Genomic DNA, 25,918 nt, shown 5'->3' with positions numbered 1-25,918 from the left:
TACAAGAAAGATTGGGAAGCAAATATTTTTGGAGACAGTGGAATGATGGAATTAAACAAATGGAGACAAAGTTTCAAATTAAGGTTAAAAAATAAATATAGAAGAGGGCAAGCAGAGCTTATAAGGGACCAAACAATAAATATCTGAGGATATTTTAAATGCACTGCATGATTTAGCTGCTAAGGTAGTTAGAACAAACTTCTCCTACATTACATTAGCAGAAGTGAAGCATCACACACAGAGAAAGATTAATCCCCACTGTACACTGTGTTATGCAGAAATCTCCAGAACTGAAAAGTGCTCTGGAAACTAGAGAAACTGATCATTTTGAGCTCTTCTAGCCATTCAGTGGGTGAGTCAAAGAGGATTTGGAAAAGTTGTCATGCAAAGAATGGTTAAAGGAGTTAGTGATTTTTAGCTAAGAGAAGATGTGCAAAAGTCTGATTACATTTATTCAGCGATAGAACTAGATGGATGGGCTTCAGTTAGAAGACAAGATTTTTTATGCAAAAAGCAAGATTTTTAACAATGAAAGTTCTCTGTGACTAAAAAGTGAGCAGATTCCCAAAGCTGCATACTCTGGGCAAGAGACTTGACATAGGTAAATCTGTGTTGTCTCTTGCAAATCAAAGCTTCCAGACGGCATCCTTCATGCTTACCATATCATTATCTCTCTGAAGTTTCCATCACCCCCAATTACTGGACTATTAATTTCCAAATTAGGATTAATTTTCTCTAAGGAAAAAATAACTTTTTCCATATTTTCCTTTAATAATGAGCTGAAATTAAAGACTACGTTTTGAAAGCAAATGTTTTCTGTCAGATTACCATAGTATCATTCTGGCCTGCCCACATTTTTATTATTTAGATAGCTTTTTCAATTACCTATTGATAACAGTTTTGGCTAGGTGGTTACACACAGTGTCTGTGGTAATGGGTGTGTGTGTATTTGTTTCATGTGGGAAAATACAGACTAGATTCAGATTCACATGGTTTAGGTCCACATTTACCACCTGCTGGTTGTGTGATGCTGAGAAGGTATGTAACCTTTTATGATTCAGTATCATCTTCCCTAGAAGGGGGCTAGGACTAGTACCTATCTCAACAGATGAGAGTAAATATAAAAAGAATTAATGTATCTAGACCTTTAGGGAGAATGCCTGGCCATATTAGAAGCACTGTGTGTTTACTGTTATGACTTTTAAAATTCAGAATGGGAAAGCGCTTAGTAAAGATTATGGACACAACAAAAATAAATGAGTGGTGTTATAGAATGAAATGTAACTTTAAAAAAAGAAAATTCAACTACATAAATTGGAAAAAATGAAACATGCAATTACGATTATTTAAGAAAGAGAGAGGATCACACATGAGAAACAAATCTCCACAAGGATTCTATGTCCTGACATGTGTGTACTAGTTTGAGGCAAGTGTGCTTGCTGCAAACTACAATTCCATCAGGTTGTAAACATAGGTATTACCTCTAACAAATTTTCCTGTTCCCCGGTCTATTAATAACCATCTATTTGCATACACCTCAAACAAATACAGTTACCTTTTAAAGTCTCAGCTTCTCTTGTTAGAATATTCCTATTGTAAACCATGAATTGAAAAAAGAATATACAATTGATACAAATCAATTAAATAAACTACATGGTTTCTAAGACACTGCTATGGACGGAATGATCCCCTCAAAATCTGTATGTTGGAACCTTAATTCCCATTGTGACACTATTTGGAAGTGGAGCCTTTAGGAGGTGATTAGGGTTTTATTTTTGGTCCTGAGAGTGGAGCCCTCATGATGAGATTAATGCTCTTACACAGGGATGAAGAGATGGGAAGTCTCAATCCATACCATGAGAGAATATGGCAGGAAGATGGCCACCTGTAAACCAGGAAGAGGCCCCTTGACCATACTGGCACCCTGATCTCAGAATTGAAGACTCCAGAATTGTAAGCATTAAATGTTTCTTGTTTAAGCCTCCTACTCTATGGTATTCTGTTATAGGAACCCAAGCCAACTAGGACAGAGACCTTCATCGTTCTTTGATTCTAATATATTCAGAGTAAATAGGAATTCTAGCTTTTTCTAGCCATTATTAGACTTAGAAGTCTCAGCACCGTGTTCCTGAAGCTTCATGGAACACTCTCCCTGGAGCAGAGCAGCTCGTTCAGGATACCACTGTCCGTATCCATGTTCCTGTGGTAGGAGCTTCTGCAGAGAGTACAGCCCATGTCTATACTCGGAAGCAGCCTCGCTCAGATTGAAGTATATCAGCATATGTGAAACCAACTCTCAACAGACTTTGGTGGAAGTAACTTTATTGCTATCATGTCATATTTGAATCAAATTAAAACTTTCCCTGATCATGTCTGTTTTGAGGTTATCCCAGTAATTATTGGTAATAATAACATTGCCTTCCTATTTTTGAAAACCATCACATAGCATTTTCCATCTAAAATCTACAGGTAGGACAGATCTCAGGGTACTTTATCCAATCCTACTTCCCAATGACATTTCTCAATGTCATTGTCTCTCTCTGTCTCTCTCACCAGGCTCTCTCTTTTCTGTCCAATAATCCAGTCTCTGGATTGTTCTTTCCATTCCCTGGACATGTCACTGTTAGCTGTCTCCAGGTATCTATTCAGTCTGTATCCTTTGCCTAAAATGCTTTCCTCAATATCAATTCATCTTTTGAGGCCAATTAAATAGAATGTGAAAGCACTCTTTTCCTGTCCATTCTCATTTGAAACTAATACTTCACATACTCAAAACATTTTTTGTTCCTCTTGGGATGCTAAAATAGAAGTTCCTTATACTGTTGTTTATTGGATCTAACTTCTAACACTAACACTAACACTAACATTCTAACTAACACTCATCTTTTGAAGTTAGTTTAAATTCATGAAGATTTAAAAAAAAACAAGTTTCTTATTAATCAAAAAATGAATAAAGATTAAAAAAGAGATAAAACCAAGGGATGGTTATGCTTTTCTTTGTCTTCCTAGAGAGACAATGAGCCAATATTTCCCTTTGATGGGGAGGGGATGAGAAGTGGAGAAATATGAGAGAATAGAGCATGTGCGCCCATCTAGCCAGTTACCTGGCATCCCTTTTGGGACTTGATAATGGAAACATGTTATGGTTCCATTTTGGAGTATAGAGCACTGCCTACAGAATTCTGGTTCTGGCGTATTAACCTATTTTCTAGAAATACATGTTTTACTTGTCCATGTGAAGAAATAAACTACATGCTTTTAGAAATGTATGCCTTTTACATTTCCAAAGTATTCTGTATACATTCGGTGGAGAATACTCAATATGAAAGTGTTTTTTTTTCAATATATATGTATTTGAAAAATAAAATTCTACTGTCATTTTGAGGCAAATTTAGAGAAGCCAGTTTTAAAGATCTTTTTAAAATATTTTCCATTATTTCATAGAAATACTTGCTAAATAAGGTATGCAGAATCAATCCAATTTTTGGCTTAATTTTGGAAGATGGGTCTGGAAAGATTTTCTTTGCCAAGTCAGCATTTATTGAGTACTTATGATACCCAAAGTACTGAGCCAAGGGTTTCTCATATACTTTGTCACCTGACTTCATAGCACCCTAGGAGTTGTAAGCCTACTTTAGTGATAAGCAAGGAGACTCATAGAGCTTGTTTACTTGTCTAAGATGACATATCAGGGCACCTAGGGTGGCTCGGTGGGTTAAGCTTCTGCCTTCGGCTCAGGTCATGATCTCAGGGTCCTGGAATCGATCCCCATATCCAGCTCTCTGATCAGTGGGGAGCCTACTTCCCCCTCTCTCTCTGCCTGCCTCTCTGCCTACTTGTGATCTCTCTCTCTCTGTGTCGAATAAATAAATCAAAAAAAATTTTTAAAAAAAGATTTAAAGATGACATATCAGAGTGAGGATTAGAACATAGGACAGATTTGGCTCAGATAATGATCCCAGGGTCCTGAGATCCAGTCCCATGTGGGGCTCCAGGGTCAGCAGGGAATCTGTCCCTCCCTTTCCCTTTGCCCCTCCCCAGGCTTATGCTCTCCTGTCCGGTTCATTCTCTATCTCAAATAAATAAATAAAATCTTTTAAAAAAAAGAACATAAGACAGATTACAAAGAATATGTTCTCTTCACTTTCTTCTGTATGCTTCATTCCAGAACATGTACTGAACAGAACAAAATTGTTGTGCTGACTTCTTACTTTCTTTTATGTATTATATTGAGTTATTCTAAGCACTGGATTCATTTCAAAGTTAATAGAAAGTCCATGGCTAGACAAAATCTGAATGATTCAGAGAGAGATGAGAAACAGATCTACCCTTACTATGTCTGTGATACATATCAGTCAGAAACCATCTTATTTTTATACCATTTTATTTTTCCCCAAACATGTTAATTTTAGGGGCTAGGATAGCTGAAATTTGTTTTGTTTTGTTTTGTTTTGTTTCTCCTGTAAGATAATGTCCATATAATTCTATTTGATGAAAAAAATGTACCAGAGGTATTGGGTTAAATAAAATACATTAATTTTATCAATGTTTTACATTTGTAAAGAACTGCCAGCAAATTTATAATTATGTATGTGGCTCACATTTTATTTGTACTCTACAATGCTGATCTAGAACAATTCTATGAGGACCATAAACAAGTTTGAAGTTTCTATTACAGTTTTTTCAAGACAAAATTATTTTTAGGAAATCACAATGACACTAAAAAAAAAAAAAAGCTTTTTCATTTACTCTCTTCGTTACCCCTGGTAGATGCATTCAGGCTTCCATAAAGAAAGCATAGACGAAGTAGTTTCTCATCTTTCCTTTTGCATTGGAAAAGTGGTTATGCCAATACCTAAAATGTAAGGATGCTATGAAGATATGCTCAGTCAGGGTAAAAATAAACATTGAAATAAAAAGGTTGTTATATAATTGAATTAATTCACTTTTCTCATAACTTCCCTAGAAAGGATGTCCTTCCTGTAGCACCTTGGCCAGCTACTGTCTGAAGGCAAAGATGACAGACAAGGGCCAGAGAAGCCCTTACTCTAAGCTCTCAGTGTAGAGCAGAACTTACCAGTCATGGCAGTCTTTTCCTGCTGCTCCGTGAGTTCTTCACGGAGCTCTAGAGTCCTTATGGTCCTTTCTGCAGGTGGTTGGTCCAGATCTACTAGAGGGGTCTCTCGCTCTAAAGTGCTGGTAGGGATATGTCATAAGTGAAAAGTCACATGAAATGTTTCACTTCAATTTTGACTCAGGTGAAATTCTGGCTCCTAGGAACAGTACATGAATGGCATAATATTTGGAGAGGAAGGAAAAATGGTGGTCAGGCACAACCACATAAAGCACATGTTGATTATATGCTTTCTAGAACTTAGAAACACTCTATGTGCTGTTTTCAGATGTATCATATTCATTTATGCAAATGTTAGTGGCTTTTCATGTTTTATGTATGTTAGTGGCTTTTCATGTTTTATGTATTAGAATAAAACTGGATTTATAATACAGTAAGATGCCAAATATAATATTGTTCCCATTAAAAGACCTTATTTATGTCACAGATCAAATCATGCCGTTTGAAAATTAACAGCTGTACATATGTACAACCTGAGATAACATAGACTACAAGGTGAGTGCTTGCCACCAGTAACATAAAAGACTTTGACTTGACTTTATAAGATGGTCTCTTATTAAAAACAAATAAAAACAAAATGAACATATATATATATATGTTAATTTTAACTGAATTAAATTTAATTTTACTATCTTAAAGTCTAGAACCACAAGTGAGGTTATTTTTCCTTTTTATTTCATAATATTCATTATGTTTAGCAGAATCAAAGTTTTCTTTTCTTACAAACTAGAAATTTTGTGCCCTGTTTTCTGGGGTCACTATATTTTATCTACCATCTCACCAATTATTTTCTGCATCAATAACACCCTACCTAAGTTACCTCAGAGAAGAGCCTCCAGATCAGTTCTATCCAATATAAATACTATGTTCAATATACATGTAATTACAAATTTTTCTAGTACTTACATCTTAAAAAATACAAAAAAAATCAGTAATATATTTTATTTAAGCCAAAATACTGTTATTTTAACACAATCAATATAAAATTATTGGGCAATTTTGCATTCTCTTTTCATACTAAATGCTCGAAATCCACTGTGCGTTTTATATTTACATCATCTCTTAATTCAGACTAACTGTATTTAAAGTACCAGGTAGCTTACATGTGGCTAGTGGCTAAGGTTGTAGATACCATAGGTCTAGAATACAGTTCTTTAGCTTCTGGAAAGAGGCTTTCTCTGAATCTCACAGCCATCAGTGACAAAAACAGCTGCATCTGGGTAAGCAAAGATATCATGGTAGATAATGGATTTCATTCCGTAGGGGAAAGACAGAATTACCTCTCCTTTTTGTGATGAGTTAGAAATTAGCCCTGGCAACCATTATTCCAAAGAATGAGAAGGGGTTCTTCTTCCCCTAAGTTAGAGTATTCACTGGATTACTCACTTTCTCCTAATAGAGTCATGTAAACCTTAAATTCAGATGGTGAATTATTTTCTGGGCCTTAAAGATGATAGAAGCTGCATTTGGTAGAAAATATGGTAATAAAGGAAATAATAAGGGGGGACCTTACCAACTTATTTTTCTTTTCAAAAAATAAGCAAAAATGTTTCTCTTTTTAAAGAAACTTATTATAGCTCCTTCAACTATAGCATACTACCAGTAAGATATTGTTAAAATATACCCTACGTATTTAATTTTATTAGTCTGAACTTTGGCTCAATGTTACCTAGATTTTGAGAAAAATGAGAGAATATGAGTAAATTACAAGCAACCAAGAGAAAATCATGACAATGGCCAATTCAATAACAGCATAATCACAACATGGAACATCCAAAGCTGCTTATGTTGATGATGTGAGGATTTAAAATTAGACAGAGATCTCTTAAAACACCACTATTTATTGTTCATTTGCAATTTTCATGTAAAAACCTTTTAATCCCTGTCTGTGCCTTCCAACTTATTCTTTCTGGCTAAAACACATTATCCATTGTTTTCTCCAAAAGAGAAAAACTCAAAACTAATTTCCAGGAATCTTTGTGTATTCTCCCCTTTGCCTTTAAGGCAGAACGTTGCCTTTAACAGTGCTTTGGCTTTTGTTATACTATTCTGACTTTTCTGTTTTTTAATGTGGTGGTTGTACCTTTAATTAATTTATGAGCACAACAAGAAATTAGGCTTTGGAATGCTTCTCAAAATACCTAATGAACTCTCCTATAATGCACTATATGCACAAAGATGTTGGCAGACTGGACCTTGGGAAGATGATACCTCCATAAACCAATGTAGTTAACTCTCATATCAAAACGTTCTGGAATCTCCAAACATTGCCCAACACTTCTACCAGTCTTTTTGTGATCAGGGATTCACGTTGCCATTCTCACTGGAAATGCCTGGTGATAGTGATAGCACTGGGGTAAGGGACAGGTAGGAAGGTGAGAATTGATTTGGGAAGGGTTCAGGAAAGACAAAATGTCATTTGGGGTTGTGCATTTGAATAGTAACATTGCCTGGGTCCATCACTATCAATCCAAAATTCAGTCAGCTAAGCAACAATATAGGCTCATATTTTTGCCTTCCCAAATCTTAAAAGACAAATATTTGCCTTAATGTCTCTTCACAAATGCAAATAATTTAATGTTAAAAATGATGCTTGAACTCTGATTTTGCAAATGAACATTTTAAGGCCAGACACAATAAACAAAACTACAAAGAACTTCCAATTTAACACCATAATTAGGAAACTATTTTATTGACATCTTCATCAATCATCACCCACAAATTGAAGAAGCATCAGCACCCATCATCTTCCTCAGAATTAATATCATGAAACAATTACACAAATCACAGAATAAGGAAACTATAGACTAAATTGTTTTTAGGCACTAAAACAGTTTAATCACAAACATTTCACTTTTCATACTAACCTTTCCATTTCATTGATTTGAACATATGAACCATAAAACCCCATCAGTTTCAGCTCTGATGTGGTTTTCTCTTGCAGGGTTCACAATAAGTTGAGATAAAACATTTTCCATCATTACGTTTTGCTGGTCTGCGGATGCTCTTAGGAAAAGGATGACATAACAGCATGTTCATAAAGCAACTACACATGGAGCTTATGCTCCGAAGCTCAATTTCTAGGCCACAACATATGAATCTCTGTTTCCTTTGACTGACAGCTCAAGGTTCATTAATATTTCTATCTCAATCAAGTTAAAAGAGATTTATAGGTCTGAAATGCAATAGAGCTCTAAAAGTCGATAGGGGGCATGAACCAAATAAATACATCTCTAAATCTGCTTAGTCATTTTTAGATTAAATACTTCAGTAGTGAGTAGGAAAATCAAAGGGAAAAAAACCAAAGTTTAGTGGATCCTATTACACAGCAACACACTGGGAAGTCACTGGAGAACCTAGCTTAGTGAAAATAGCTCCAGACTCAGGAAAATAAAAATCCTAAGGCGCAGGAGAGGTAAATACAGTATTTTGCACATTGTATTTACTAAGACATCACAGCATATTAACCACAAAATAGTAAGAATTTAATAAAACTGGTCTATAACTAAAATAGATTAATATTATAAAATTCTAAGATGGAGCTTCGAAAAGATTTTTTAAATAAATTTTGAGGCACCTTACCTAAAATTAAAATGATAGAATACATAACATAAATATTTAAACTGATATTTCATTCTAGTTTAAACAGAAAGTATATTTCCTTAACTCTAAGATGACTTAAAGTAAAAAAAAAAAAAAAAATGAAGGCCATTTTCATTGTCTACTCTAAATATTTTATATATCAATTTATCTTTGAAATATCCAATGATAATAATCTGGTCAAATAAAAATTTATCAATGTATTAATTATTCACTAATACTATGGACAGTGTCAATAAACTATAGTTATATTCTCTTACAATATGTGTATGGTATTACAACTTATTACTGGTAACAAAAACCATCTTTAATACATATGTCATAAAATCTTTAAATAAAAGAAGAAATTGGATATGCAAATTCCATTCAAATATTTTAAGTATTAATTCTGGAGGCCATTCCTCGTAAACAAAGGGACCATAGCAAAACTGTATTTTATAGATTGGAAATCAGATAACTCCATCAGCAAACAAAATTGTGGAATATGTATAATAATACAAATTAAATGCAGTACTCTAAAACCTTGTGTTCAATTGGTAACATGACCAGATATCCAGAGATCTCTTGAGAAAACCGTGTGCCATATGTTTTGAATGCTGAAGCTTGAAGAATTAGTTTGAAGTTTTCGCCTTCTTTTTGCCACTTCCCCATCCACCACTGAGTTGTACGGGATAGTCACGGAATGATATACGTTCTTTCTTAGAAGGTCTTGTATTTGTTATCACGGGTGCAAATATTCCCTTAACTGAAAAACCTAGACAGTGATATTAAATGGACACGTTCACTTAACTTGATTCAAGTAGAATTACATTTTAAAGTAAGAAATATATTTGTCAACAACACACATTTTAGAACTATATGGTGAATTTTTTTTAAAAAGCATACTGAGTTTCCTTATTGTTTGCAAAATTATCAAAGTTTGGTATAAAATACATTTTGTTCAAATAAAAGGAAATGATTGAAAAAAATAGATATGTTTTCTTCTACCTACAAATCAAGACTGGTATCTCAAGACTGAGATTATATATCTTCCTAGTTTTAGATATCTAAATTTGTTTATATTTTCATAGTTTAAATTTTTATCACTGTGCTTTCATAAATGAGTATGTTATGATTAGTTTTAGAAATAGTTCTTTTGAATTAAGGACTTCTTCAGAAAAAAGAATTCTTGGTAAAACAGAAAACACATTATATCTAGAATCTAAAGATAGTCATGGGTTCTAGTCTGGCTGCATAAAACCCAGTTCTGTGACTCCAAACAGGTTACAACCTTTCTAAGGCTTAGTTTTATAAATGAAGAAAACAATCTGTGCATTGCACAGTTATTATGAAGGGTACTGACTTTCTGATTATATTGCAATTGTGGTAAGACCTATGAGAGTGCTTTGTAAACAAGTGCTATAAAATGGAAGAAATTATTATAGTCAACAATTTAGAACTTATCCAGAAAAAATTATATAAAAAATTGTTAGAGTCTATAAATAAATAGTTGTTGAAAGAATAGGATGGTGGATTAAGAATGTTTTACTCAACAAGATCCCAAGATGCCATATTAAAAATGCTAATAAAGAATTATGATCATCTGCTTTAAATCTCCTGAGGATTAAACAAGCACAGGGCTGGGTGTGTGGGGAAAGGGTTTGGAAAGCAGCAGAGTGAGGAATTTCAGAGCTCCTATAGTACTGTCATGAGGCAAAGCTTCAAACCACATTACTCTCCATTGCGATGCTACTGTGCTTTAAATAAGTTTAGGAGGGGAAATATATAATTTTTTTAAAAAAAATTACTGCTTTTCCAACTAAAACTTAAAATATTTTTTAAAAATGTCTAAATAGAAAGGTTAGGAAACATTAGATCATTTGTAGAAATTTGCCTTAACTTCAAATTTGGTGCAGCATGATGGTAAATATTGATTGTAAAACCCATTTTATATTTAAAAAGCCCTTTTAAAACTGTACTTCTTTGAAGGTATGTGCTATGGTGAGTGCTGTGAATCGTGTTAAGACTGATGATTCACAGATCTGTACCTCTGGGGTAAATATGTTAATTAAAAAAAAACACTATACTTCTTTTTGGATTTTTATACCAAAACTGTGAAAACAAAGGCAAGGTAGTTAATGCACTTCTATAAAGGTAGCATATTTTATTTTTAGTCTACAAAAAGAATATAGTGAAAGGCAGGGGGAAAAGCTATCGACTTAAGAGGGGGTATGCTAGACAGAGAGTAATATCTAGGGATCCAGGCTTAACTCTGTAATGGAGTTAGAGACAGAACATAGCTCAGAAGTTTAGAGACTTTCATAGCTGGCACTTATAGGCAGTCAAAGACAGAGGGATGAAGACTATGCCAGGTAAACTTGGCTTCCAAGTGCTGGCCAGAGCTAGCCTGCATGAAGCTACTCCCTGTAATCAGGCAGAGTACTTTGCAAAACCGCGTGAACTTTTTCAAGCAACAGGAATATTACTAATTCAGAAAAGCAAGAATTTCCATTTTTTAAAGAATTTCCTAATGATAAAATAGTGGCCTAAAAAAATGTAAGAAAGTCTCCTAAAAACTTATCATCTTTCTACCTGCTATTACAGATGGAAAATGTATTTTTTTCCCCAAATAACAGAATGGAAAGTCTTCTTGTTCTATTTTGGAAAACAAGAACAGTAAAAGCAAACCCTCACATTGCCCCAGCAGTAAAAATTCTTTAATGAATAAACTCTTTCCTGGGTAGTAAGTATGTATGCAGAAAACACATGATTTGGGGAGAAAGCTGAGGTTGAAGACCTCAGGGAGGTCTGAGAACTGAAGAGCTACTGGGACACATTTAGACCTCAGGTATATTTATTTAAGACAAAAACAAAAAAAGTAAGCAGATTTCTACAAATGGCTGACACAAATGTTTTCTTCCAATAGAGAAAGCTAAATCAAGTTCCTTGCAAGCATTAACCAAGATAATATGTACAAGTATGCATTTTAAAATATAATCCAATCATATAGTCCATTATTGGTTAATATTTTCTATGAAAGTTATCTTAATAGTATAAAGATGTATTATTTAATGCCTTTACTCTTAATATAAGCTTTTTATCAAAGATGGCAAATAATATGTAAGGAGGGAGACACTTTCTGTACAAAGTATTGGAATATTTATAATTTCATACACTTTTAAAATAATTATATCAAAATGAAATAAATTGAATTGCATTAAAACATGGCTTTTACCAAATCCTCATTCTTAACAGTGTTTCTGCATTCTAGAGGATTTTTCATTTGGCTACAAATTTACTGTATGGTACAAGTTTTCTTCCTATTATTGCTCTGCTGTCTCTGTTATTTTGAAGCTGTTGATGAGTCTTCAAGCCTTTTTGTACTTTTCTACAATGTAACCCTATATTTAAAGGGCATTTAAAGGGCAGCTTATAAATTTTTCATTGTTTTTTGTACCCCCTTCAGCAAATAATTTATCACATACATATTGTGTGATATTTTAAAACACTTGGATAGTAATTTTGAAGTATATTTTCAGTGGAATGAAAATGCTATAGGAAATTAGTCTTTAAAATTACATAAATACTTATGCATACATATAATTTTAAAAAATACATTTTGATGAGATTAAAAGCTTTCATTTTATTTTTTTTGTTACTTGTACAAAAATAATTTGGGCAATAATCAATATAGCTTATTCTCGCATTGCATTTAGTGAGACTCTTTGTGTTGTCATATAAATTCTTGAACCACCAAATACATGGAACATAAATCAAGGAGTAAAACAACACGTTTATAAAGGAACCACATATTGGCATTTATTGTAAAGCTATTATTACCTTGTCCTGTAACTACTCTAGAAATGGAAAAAAAGAAAATAAAGAAGCAATTTAATACAGTCAATGTCTAATCATTCTAAAATTACTTACCCCCATGAAAATACAATAGCAAGAGAATCTTGCCTCAAAAAATTGACATTAGAGCTAGACCTACTGATGGGCTCCTGGAATAAAAAAAATGACTAAAGGACTTTTACAGTTTTTGTCTCTTTCCTGCAACATTATTGTTATAGATTTTATGTTTCTTTAACAACAGTCTGCTGCATATTTGCAGGTGATCATACAAATTATCCAATCCATTTCTTACATATATGCTGAAAGTATGTCTTGATAAGTATACTCTATCTTCCAATAAGTCACTTCTTTGCCACATAATCTGTGTTCTGCTAAAGATTTGTTCTGGTCCTTTAAAAATTTTTTTTGGTTAAATCCTTGGTTCTTTAACAAATGTCAAGGTCTATATATGCCGTGTTTTGATAAGTAATTTAATATGTAAAATGCTTTGAATGACTCTTCTGGTATGTATAAAAAAAACTTCATTAAACCGGTCAAAATAGAAATTTCATGATGTATAGTAATACGTCATTGGATTTTCATCAATACACCCAACACTGTGTATCTGGATATAGAAATCCTTTCAAAGTCCTTCCCATATTGTACTGCTTAACAGCAGATACAGCACAAGTAAAGCATGGAGAAAAAAAAATTCAGCATTTTAATGAAAGTGACCAGAACAAATTTTTAGCAGCAAAGCGTTTACATCACTTTAAGTGCTATGAATGAGTTTCACTGGGTAAGTTTGAGGTTGAAGTAGTTATCACAGTGTTCAAATAACAGAGGCTTCTTAAGGTCATTGCTATGTCCAACCTTGAATTATAATGACCACTTAGAGTCAACTTCAGTTAGTTTAAAGTCTAATGCTGAGAATGAAAACAAAACAAATAACAAGTTTTCTGTATTATATTCAGATTTCCTCAATAAATCATGGTGATTTTGCTTGTCTCTCAAATTGTTTTCAAGCTTTTTCAGTGACTATAATTTTTTTCTATAACTTGTAAAACTATTAATAAAATTTCTGTTTCTCAGTATTTCAATTGGACAAGGACATTTACAATTATTCATCTTACCCAATATTTAAGTGACACATATGTCACAAAGAAAATCAGTTAGGTCTGGTACATTTGATAGAAAATAACCACAGTATTTGTTATTATTGGTAAAAATCATGATGCCTACTATTTCTAAATCAGACACATATAATTTGCCTTGGCTACATGTATTTATTGAAAAACAATACTTAATGAGCATAGAAGCTAGTACATATCAAATAGAGTGAGGAATTTTATTTTAATAGATACTGTATAGATTTTTACTTTTGTATTTTGCCTATTTCTTAATTTTATATTAGCTATGCTTCATATTTGATCTAGAATTTTTAAGGCCTCCTTATTGTACGCACTGTCTGCCAGGTTTTACTATTTGTAACACACTATTGTGTTGATTTCTTCTTGAAGATACCTTGTGGCTGTCTCTATACAGACAAAGATGGATAAAATGTGGTGCTAAAAATATTGTCTTATTTCTATAACTTCTGTGGTTCTCATACTAATATTGTTCAATATTATTTTTTTTCTAGAGGAATGTTTTTGAGTGATTTATTTTTGGTTGTAAAATACAAATAGATATTGTGATTTTTTTTCAGAACTGGGTTTGCTTTCTGACATGTGGCCTTTAAATTAACTAAAACTCTTCTTTCCATTGTAACTATTCTATGTAACTTCGATTAATGCAATTTTATGGCTTCCTACTACACTAGTAGATACTTATTGAGTGTTTAAATTTCTAAACTGACTAGGAAATAAAAATTGTAACTCATTGAGGACTTAACAATCTAAAAGCTACCCAGCTATCCACTTTCTACTGCACACTGTTTCTTCTAAAAATCAGATCATATGTCCCTTATCATATTAACAAGGGACATATGATTGGACATATGACAAGGGACAAATTGACTCTTGTCAATTCAGGTAAGGTCTATTCCCATCTCCTTTAATAGTTTTTTTTTTTATTGTTCTTTTCAGGACTCTATTCAATTTTATTATATTTACAACCAAGTGTCCATGGTTCTTTGTAATTAAAGAACAATGGCATAAATGATGCTAATAATTGAGAGTAATTTCTACCCTTAATTGATATGTATACTCCTTTGAAATAACCTAGTTCTTATGTAACACTGTATTTTAATTTCTAATAACCTTGTCTTACCCCCCACTTTTTCATGTTAATTAATTTAGCCAAAGTAAACTTTTAGCAAGAATACGCATTTTAGGGGTGCCTGGGGGCCTCAGTGGGTTACAACCTCTGCCTTTGGCTCCGGTCATGATCTCAGTGTCCTGGGATTGAGTCCTGCATCAGGCTCTCTGCTTGGTGAGGAGCCTGCTTCCTCCTCTCTCTCTCTGCCTGCCTCTCTGCCTACTTGTGATCTCTCTATCAAATAAATAAAATCTTTTTAAAAAATGCATTTTAAGTAAATCTTCAAATGTTTATCAGTAAGCAGTTATCCTTTGGAATTTAAATATTTAAAACCTAAATCAGATTTTTGAGATCACTTGGGGTCTTTGAAAGCTTTAATTTAAAATCTTCATTTTAGGGGCACCCGGGTTGCTCAAATGGTTAAGTGTCCAACTCGTGATTTTGGCTCAGATCATAATCTCAGGGTCCTGGGATCCAGCCCCACCTAGGGCTTGGCACTCAGCAGGGAGTCTGCTTGGATTCTCTCCCTCTCCCTCTGCCCTTCCACCCTGCCCCCTTACAGAGCTCTCTCACTCTCTCTCAAATAAATAAATAAATCTTAAAGTTGTCCTTTTATTTACACAGTCATTCAACATATCTTTATTTAGTGCCCACTTTATAGCACACACTGTTCTCTTCTGTCTTACGGTGGACCTTCCCTGTCAATTTTCTTCCATGTGCCAAATCATATTAGTAACTATCACACTGTAGCTGCTTTCCATTTTACTCTATTCTAATAATTTCATCTTTACAGTCCTCATATGGAACTTGTATAAAACAAATACTTATTTCCACATTCCCAGATAGTGAAGACTTGTGGATAGATTTCCCAAAAACTTTTCATGGAAACTTTCATTATCCCTTTTCATGCTTATTAGTTCTTAGCAGGGAGACATTTGGCAACAATAAACATCACTAGCCTGAGGATTTATTGTATTATGGCACTTCAGTTTCATTCATTTGACAAATGCATTTCACATTTGACCATACCCATTTATTTACTCACCAATTTAGCTAGTGTAAGAAATTGGTTTGAAAGCAACAACAATAACAACCCCCCCCCCAAAATTCAGAGTATCACATTTTGTTTTAAAAAAGGAAATGAACATGAAGGAAAAGCATAAGAACTAGAATACTACAGTTAGAAACATGATGCTTTAATCTAATATCAATAGAGCATACATGGATCCTGTCCTCAAAAATATTAAAAATGTATTTTTTATTTGTTTTTTTACAACAAATAAATGTAATTGACATATGTACAACTAGTTTTCTCACACAAGTAGAGTTGAAATTTGTCATTCTCTGGATAATGTCAGATACTGGTGAAACTACTGTTTTATATCTGTAAACACTGTTCTGTGGTTACTAACTGTGTAACTGTGGAATCATTGTTGACTGTTTCATTAAATTGTCTTAGGTTTGGAAATACTCAGTATCAAGCTGTTGAAGGACATTAAATCAACAGTTATTTATTATGTGCCTACTTTGTACCAGACTTTTAATACATATGTATTAGATGATCACCAACCATGTAAATATGGTCTTGGTATAATTGAGTTTAATTATCTAGTTCAGGTTGTGGGGAATGTTTTAAGAGTTAAAGTGTTGAAGTGTTTGATTAATTGTCAAAGTTCAGGAACAAAAAAAAAGACCTATCAAATTTGTATTTTTAAGGCTTCTGTCAAAAAACTTGTGACCAAGAAAAGTCAGAGTTAATGGTTTAAGCAATAATAAAAAGGGCCTTAAAATTTACAACTTTACATCGTTAGAGACCAACTCTTGCTGAACAAAAATTTTTAAAAATTCTATGTTATATAGCTCTAGCTTCTTTATTGACATATTACTTTAAAGCAAACACTTCATATTTTAAAAAAAAGAAGAAGAAGAAGAAGAAGAAGATAAGCAAAGCCAGATTTCGTATATAGAACCAAAAAAGTTCAACTTGGTCATAATTGTTTATAAAGTCTTATCTTCACCTTCTTTTTATCCGGAAAATATATATCATCTATAGTGGGATGGAAGTTTGAATAATTTAAATGGACAATATTACAGTTTTTAGTTCTTTTACAATGAATTTTTGCAATAATCAGCATAGACAGTGGTATCATTGAATTATTTTATTAGAAGATTTTGTAGATAGAACACTATCACTTATGCCATTTTGTATAGCAGATAATTAAAAGTGCATATATTTAACGGCTCTTTATTATGCATTTAGCCTAACAAAATTTTTTGCTTGAGCACAGTCATATTACTTTTTCTTCTCAAAATTATTATGAGTATTAGATAGGCAATGTGAGATGCATATCTGGTTTTTTATGCCTTGGAATGGAAAGAACTGTCCATTACCTGGAAATAAGGCCTATGAAACTAAAAACGAATAAAATGTATCAATGAAAAACAATATGGTCTTCAATTTCTGTAAGTGAGGAAATATGAGAAAGATATTTCTATAGGTGTATCCATATCTATGCCCGCCTATATTTTTATATGATTTCATTAAACCCTAACATGCTTTTTAAATTTAAGAATTACTGAAAGTTTTTTTTCAGACTTTCTTACCCTTTACTTATGCTACTCTCTGTTTACCCCTCAAGGCATTGTAGATGAGTTGTTACCAGAAGTTTTGAAGTTGTTCAAAGAATACTCCCATATTTGAGTTGATTTTGGCTTTACATGAACACATATGTTAATAAAGTAATATTAATGAGTAGTGTCTCCTTTGAACTTAGCAAAATTTGATATGGAATACAAGAGACTACATGTTTTTTTTTCAAGATAGTATATGAAGAAATATATCAGAATGACATAACTAGATTTTTTAAAAGGCCAGGTACAAGTAAAACCAATGTGCTAATTAATGGACAATTGAACCAAAACTCAATTTATTCTTTTTATGTATAGTTTCAGCTTATGCTGAAAAAAATACAAATATGTACATGATTAAATGTAACTTTTACTCACCTTTGACTGCTCTATGTGACAGAATATAAGTTATATGTAAAACATTTCTAGACATCCAGTGAGAAAATCCACTGATTTGTAAATTTAAGTGACACAATTTAAAGGATCAGTAGGAAATAGCAGAGCTGTCAAAGACGTCAAAATGCTAATTAAAGAAGATGTGGTATATACTACAATGGAATATTACTCAGCCATAAAAAAGAATGAAACCTTGCCATTTGCAATGATGTGGATGGAGCTAGAGAGTATTATGCTAAGTGAAATCAGTCAGTCAGAGAAAGACAAATACCACATGATTTTATTCATATGTGGAATTTAACCTACATTTTTTAAAACATTTGCTATATTAACTATAATTCTAAGGTAGAGAGGCTGACCTGCATTTTTAAAAAGTTCAGAATTTTGATATTTAATTTGAATTAAATTAAATTTGAAATTATACCTATAAAATAGCATCCTACCTAATATATATTAAGTACTCAATAAATGTTCATTGACTAAGACTGCCACAAATCACTTCCAAGGTACAATTCATTCAAAGTTAAAATAAAATATTATTAATATTAACCTCATCTTCAAAAACAGAACCCTTAAAAAAGATACTGCCTCTCTTTCCTTCTAGTTCTGGACTATAAATATACTAGAGTTATCTTCAAAACATACTTCAGAAGGGACTATAGCCCTGGTTCTCTCATATTCTGCATGAAAACAATCAGATTTAAAAGCAAGGCCACCCTTCACAAAGTCTTATAAATGAAAAAACTGAAATTTTTCCTATAAAGGACAGCTGCCTAACATATTATTCCTTTGTTTTTCCTATCATAACATTTTACATTGGTACAAAACATCATAGATTTTATTAATTACTTTCAGGATAACCTATTCATTAAATTATCTTGTAGCTGTATGTCTATACCTAGTTTCCTCTTTAGTGTCTTCAATATTAAATTTACAAACAACTTCTTCCTAAAAAGTAAACATCTAGCTAAGGATTAAGCTAAAGATCATTTCCAAGTACACCCTATGAAATGCTGACTGGGTCCTTATTAGGAATTTTTTTTTTGTCTTTTCTCACATTAATAAAAAAAGGTAGTAGGACATCAAGATACCCACCTCTAAGTATTTATAGCACAATATCCTTAAGCCAAATTTTTACAATAGGCATGTTGAGTTTCAGAATCACTTCTAGCTTTTTAAGATTCAACTTGACTTTATGAAATAGCTGTCATTTCTTATAAATGATGGGGTTTTCTGATCTTTTTTGGAAAACATTCAAAGGAAAACATTTTTTTCCCATCTCAGTTGAGTATACTTAGCTAAACTAATAGGGACAATTTGAAAACATTTGAAATCAGTGTCATAAATGTTATGGTGTGGAGAAAATTTTCAGTTACAAACATGATTTTCATACTATAAAATACCAGAAATAATAGGTTTTGTTGTTTTTTAATTGGGAAATTGTCACAAAGTTTTATCATTCTATTTGTGGAATTATGGAATTCTAAAGCTATCAGGACTCTTGGGTCTCCTTTATATTTGTTTTTTCTTTTTCCATCTTTTTTCACGTGAGGGCAAAAATAAATAAGAATATATTTGTCTAATTTTTCATGATATTTTCTAAATGGACAAACAGAACCTGAAATATCTCATCCAAGCTCACAAAAACAAAAGTGTGAGAAATGGAATTCAGATTCAGATCTGGCCTACTCCAAATTTCTTTCCTTTATTCCAGGCTGCCTTTTACCTACTAGATTTACAAAGGAGTTATAAAGGATTTAACTAAGGTCACAATCTGGTAAGGAGCCATGACAGGATTAGAAGTCTGTTTCCCTGTCTCTTAACATATACTCATCAATGCCACACTTTCTCTCACTGTGTTTAAAAATGCAACTGGCAGGGGCGCCTGGGTGGCTCAGTGGGTTAAAGCCTCTGCCTTCGAGCCCCGCATCGGGCTCTCTGCTCAGCAGGGAACCTGCTTCCCTCTCTCTCTCTCTGCCTGCTTTCGATCTCTGTCTGTCAAATAAATAAATAAAATCTTTAAAAAAAATGCAACTGGCATATTAATTATTTTTTACTCTGGACTTCATCCTTCTAGTTTAGCAAGGGCTATGCTACACTTTATTAAAGTCATTCCTGGGATGCCTGGGTGGCTCTGTCGGTTAAGTGTCAGACTCTTGGTTTCTACTCTGCTTGTGATCTCATGGGTGGTGAGATGGAGCCCCACATGGGGCTCTGCCCCATAGCAGGGAGTCTGCTTCAAGATTCTCTCCCTCTGTCCCTCCCCCATGGTCTCTCTCTCTCTCTCTCTCTCTGTCTCTCTCTCTCACAAATAAATAAAAAATCTTAAAAAAAAATAAAGTCATTCCTTAGTTAATTATTTTCCCTAGTTAATGACATAGTTTTACAGGCTGGAAGTAGCCTCTAAAATTTAGCAGAAAGCAAAAAAGAATGATGGAATGACATTCTCTTAACAATTTGAGGTCTTCTTATGCTTTTCGTCAATTCTTCTCAATTGTGAAAATTTTTTACAATTTTCCTCACCCAAGCATATTTCCCAGCCTAAGATGCCATGAGTAAAATAATACTAGGCCTTAATTTGGTCCAAGCTGTGATTTTTTTGAAGAGAAGAACAGTGAGTCCAATTTACTTTTGTAAAGATATTTTATATATATATAAAATATATAAAATTCACATAATTATATATGATACATTTGCATATATAAATATATGTGTACATATATAATTATATATAATAATTTATATCCTATAATTAATAAAATATAGATAATTCATATACCAATATAAGTTATTATACTCAGCAAGTAGTAATTTAGTGCATGCATATATGTCTGTTATCAATTTATAAGCAATAAATATACCTTTCATTATGTTTTGTGATAAAAGAATTTAAGCATTTCTCCTTTAAAGTGAGAAAAAATGTTACGCTTTCTCAATAGAGGGTGCTGAAGGAACACTGCTAGAAGAAGGGTTTTGTAATTTCTGGCATAGATGGGGATGGAGTTGGCCTTGTGGGTTCAGGACCTCTGATGCAGCCTTCCTGAGCCACTGTCCCAGAACATGATTCCTCTACAAGCCCCCAGCTTCATCTGAGCAATAATCTGCATGCTATCCTCTCCACAGGGAAATCAAAGGGAAACCACCTTCTGCCTTATCAGAACCATTCTCCTTGCATGCCTATGCTACCAATTGCTCATTACTTACTCCCCCTCCTCTATTCCAGAGAATTGCCTATTGTTTGCCCAGTAACTTCAGACCAGCTTTGGTCTAGCCAAACCAGGGGACTTGTCTGCTATCTGGTGGCTGAACCACACCTTCTCCAAGGAAGTCTGAACCCCTTCCAAGTTTGTCCTTCCTTGGGTGCTCTCCCTCAGCCCTAGGGTACCATATATTTCTTTATATTTCATAGCCGAAATGGATAATACTTCAGTACAGATAATAAGACTTAAACTTTCCGTTTAAATTACTGTATGATAGCTGTCTTCTGATTGGACCTAGACTGTTACAGCATATGTTTATATAAATCATAAACTCCTTGAAGGCCAGATAGACTGGTGTTGCTCAGCATTCTCTCACCTGTGTGATGCACTGAGACTTCAAGAGTACTCATAAATATTTTTGATTGAACAAATGACAGGATTTTCTTCAAGTCAGTTGGATCCATGGGAATCTGAATCTCATGATCGGTTGTTTGAAAGACTTACTTGCAAGAGAACCCTTAGTGTTTGGATAGATTGTACATACCAGGATTCTGGACAGATCAGGTGCTCTTAGAAGCTTTGACAGATACTGTTGAGGTCTACCAAACAGTTAATCTTTTATTCTCCTTCTTTGTCAGAACAGCCTGCCTCTCACTATGGAGTAGTAAAATGTCAAATACTCTCTTCCTAGCACTTATCTGGCATTTCCTGCTTCACAGTGAAGCGTATTCATTCATTCATTCATTCAGTCAGTCAGTCAGTCAGCCAGTCAGTCGGTCAGTCAGTCAGTCAGTCAGTCATCCATCCATTAATTCATTCATTACATACATATTACAGGGCTTGCATGCCAGGGAGCTGTTCTAGGTACCTAGGATTCTACATTAAATTCTCTGCCCTCCGGGAACACACATGCTAGCAGGGGAGAAGGAGAATAAACAATAAACATAAAAAAATCAGTATGATACTGCTGTGGTCAATAAAATCTGAAAGGAAGTCTGATTAGTACTACTGAGAGAGATTTTCGTCCCTGCGAGGGACCAAGCCCTTCAAAATTCTACTTTACTTTCAAGCTTACCTGAAACTAGGTTTCATCTTTAATTAAATCTTAGTTTGCGTTACTTCAGTGTATACAAGCTCTGGTCCAGACATACTATTCAATGTTCAACAAACATATATTCATATTTTATCCTTTGCTTTTGTTAAGATGGCTTTCTTCTCTTCTTTCCTTACTTACATCCCAAATGTCATTCCAGGTACAAATCAAATATTTTTCCTCTGAGAAGCCTTTCTCATGCAGTTTAACTACATTAGCTGCTTTGCTTGTAAAATAAATACATTTTTCCATACTCAAAAAACTAAGTACCATATTAAGAGGCATTATATTCAAGAGAATTTAGATATACTCAAAGAAAAAATTGACTTTGGGCAGATTATGCACAATTACAGGAGTACTGTAGATTCTCAATCCCTAGCTAACTCTGGAAATGGAGTACGTCCTAGAACATGCAGAAATTATTGGGAGGAGGCAACCGGGAACCTAAACTAGGTATATAGTGAGCAGTGATCATTTAGTAAATGTGTAAGAACAACATTAATTATGTTCTATTGTTACAGTTAAGCTATTATATGTTAGTGCATGGAAGAAAGATAGCACTGGCTTTGGAATAAGAAAACATAGGTTCAAGTTGTGGCTTTTCCTTGCTAAATTTTTTGGGCCAAAGGCAGAGTAAATAAACTCTGAGTCTTATTTATATTAGCTGTCAAAGAAAAATAATTAGTATAAATAAGAAAAGCTCATTAAAATAAATGTGTAAACTTATAAATTGTTATAGCAGTAAAATTATTATTATTATTATTATTATTATTATTATGCATCCTTTAAGTATCAAATGGAAAAATTAGTTGAGAAAACCAAAGTCATTTAAGGAAATCAAATATTTTGTCTAAATATTGTCTAAATGAGGAACTTATTTGCATACTCATTTTGTAAATGGTATTTTAAAAATAAGAATGTGACCTCTTCTAACTTTCAGATTAGAAGGCCATATAGCAGAAGACTGTCTTGGCCTTTTATAAGAAAGGAGAAAGACCTAAAAGAAAAGGAAGAGAACTTAGGAAGTTCTCTAAGACAGTTTTGCTTGAGATGACTGGAGTGATGCTGAAAGTATGCTGTTCTGGTGTTATCTGACACACAGAGAAGGCAGACAATTCTACTTTAAAGTTGTTTAAAATCATGCAACAGCAACATAAAACATACAACAAAAATAATATAAATAAGTACTTATTATATTCTAGGCAATATATCACATACTTTATATTTTTACTCATTTCTTCCTCACCCAAACTCAATGAGATAGGCATTATTATCCATTTTCCCGAGTTAACTTGTTCTTAGAGTTAAGGTCACACAACTTATGTGTGATAAAGGAACTGAGAGTTTAAACCTGACTTTATCTGATTCTACAGAATACCTGATACAAATATTATAACAGTAGAGAAAGAGAAATATCTAGAAAAGTTCAAAGGTCAAAAGAGTTTTATAGCTGCAGTCCATAAACTACTCTCTAGATTTGGCTTGGAAAGCTAAAAGAAATACTTTAGTTTTAATAAGGTGACAAGTTTTTTAAGAGAGAGAAAAAGCTGGAGGAAAAAGAGCTTTCAAAATACCAAAGCTGTACAGGGTTGGCCCAGGGCCATGGAGGCCTAGGAACCAAGGACATTGATGGTTAAAGTTTTCGGTGGATAATAGGCTACCCAAAGTTCTTTAGTTAAGTAACTATTAAGAGTAGGTTTCTTATAAGGTGAGCTAGTTAGGCCATGCACCGCGATACTAGTGACTTTAATATCTTACCTCAAATTATTCTTCTTTATGTCTGTGTGTAAGTGGCAATTATAAAGACTATTAAGTACTGTTTTGTGCCAGATATTGTTTTAAACGCTCAACATTTTAACCCAACAACAACTCCTCAAGGTAGGTATAGTACTTGTCTTAGCATTCCTGTTTTAAGGATGAGGAAATTGTCATTGTACAAGTTCAAACAAACTGATGTCAGGGCCCACACTTTACCATTATATTATATAGATGTTGTAATAAACTAGTAACTATAATAATTCAGTAAGTGGTATTTTATTCATAATCATTCTTTTATTGGATAAAAACTCTATTTTTCTAAAATGGTTTATCTTAAAATGTCACTTAGTGAGCAGATTTAATGATTAGTAGTGTTTGTTATAATGTCATTTAGTGACAACCATTTGGAATCAGTGAGGATAGCCATATTACAGTTCCTTAGAGAATGTGTTGTTGAATCACTATATTGTATGTCTGAAACTAACATAAAACTGTATGGTAACTATCCTAGAATTAAAATTTTAAAAGAAAATAAGACTATTTAAAAAATTAACTCCATATAATCTTGTATTCTCTAAAATCTATAATTTGATGTCATGTAAGTGAGAGATAAAGCTTGTACATTTTAGCATGGTTGCTGATTTATTGAGCTATTGATATTTTAATAGTCAGATGATACATTATATATAGAAACTTTGATATTCTGTAATGTGACAAGGCAAGTCCTTTGTTTTATACACTGCTCCAAAATAATATGAGTTCATAATATATAATTCTTAAAATGGAAATAACATTATTTATTATTATGTGTAACACAGTTTGATTACTTCTGAATGTAATATATATTTTGAAAGTTGATATAATTAACAAATTATATTAATAATGCAAAAATTTTATATTAGATCAATAATTAGTGAATAAACCTAAAACATAAAATGTTTCTTTCTTAACCATATTGACTAGAACAAACTTTTGTGATCAGATTCTATAATCAAGTAAAGAAAATTCAAACATTCTAAGAACTTTGAAGCTTGGAAATATTTTTAAATTAGATATATTAAAATCATTATTTCAAGACCAAATTAAAATTTATCAAAATCACCTTGTATATATTAATGGATTTAAATGACTAGACTCTAATAATGCCACATGTCTGGATAAAAAGTGAAAGACAATCATTTTTAAGTTTTCATTTACCTATAGAGCACCAATTCGGATAATTTTAATTTCTCACACTGAATCAAGTATTAACTTTGTGGGGTGTCTGGGTGGCTCAATTGGTTAAATGTCTGCCTTTGGCTTGGGTCATGATCCTAGCGTCCTAGGATCAAGCCCCACCTCAGGCTCCCTACTCAGTGGGAAGCCTGCCTCTCCCTCTCCTGGCCTCTGCCCCTGGTTGTGCTCTGTCTCTCCCTCTCTGTCAAATAAATAAATAGAATCTCAAAAAAAAAAAAAAAAGAAAAAGTAAATGAATAATAACATTTTTCAAAAAAACCTTAATACTTATAGCAAAGTGTAAGTTAATATGTGGACTTTTGAGGTTCACTATACTTTGGGGAAAGTTAAAAAAAATATGATAGCAAATAAAACATCTTTTATACTAATATACCAAAACATTTTAGCAGATATTTCAAAACCTCTAGGGTATATGAAGATTTTGAAAAAATTAGACTCTATTACCACAAGATACAAGTATTTTCAAATGTTTATTTTTTTCAGAGTTAATAACCGCAATGCAATTCTTACTGAAATCATATTAAAGATAATAGATGTGTGTGACAAGTTGACAAGTGTAAAAAGTCATCATTAATAAATATAAACTGCCATCTACTCAGCAGAAATAGTATTTAAAGCAGGGTTTTGACAGTGTAGTATTCGTGTCTAAAATCTGCTATTTTAAAAGTTTCCTTTAAAAGTTAAGGTTACCTACAATTAAATCGATGAAAAAAGGTCAAAATACACTAGTTTGATATATAAATCCAATCCAATTTACATTAGCCAAAAAGTTCCTTTAGAATTAAATGATCATATGATTCA

The 25,918-nt window shown here is 33.0% G+C and overlaps 1 protein-coding gene across 4 annotated transcripts in view; it reads right to left on the bottom strand.

The window, feature by feature from the left end:
- Window positions 1-25,918, bottom strand: part of LRRIQ1 (leucine rich repeats and IQ motif containing 1) — a 219,676-nt gene that overhangs the window by 3,988 nt on the left and 189,770 nt on the right. For 3 of the 4 annotated variants that reach the window (XM_047743252.1, XM_047743253.1, XM_047743255.1), the window contains one exon: window positions 7,846-9,488. The exons of the other annotated variant lie outside the window; for it this stretch is intronic. In XM_047743252.1, the coding sequence (XP_047599208.1) occupies window positions 9,346-9,488 (143 nt within the window). In that variant the 3' untranslated portion in view covers window positions 7,846-9,345. Of the gene's footprint in view, window positions 1-7,845; window positions 9,489-25,918 lie in introns of those variants that run through there. 4 annotated transcript variants of the gene reach the window in all.

The sequence above is a fragment of the Lutra lutra genome, chromosome 8 (assembly GCF_902655055.1).
Source record: "Lutra lutra chromosome 8, mLutLut1.2, whole genome shotgun sequence".
NCBI classification, from domain to species: Eukaryota; Metazoa; Chordata; class Mammalia; order Carnivora; family Mustelidae; genus Lutra; species Lutra lutra.
Note: the sequence above shows the minus strand (reverse complement) of the source record. Positions and strands in the feature narration are given on the sequence as shown.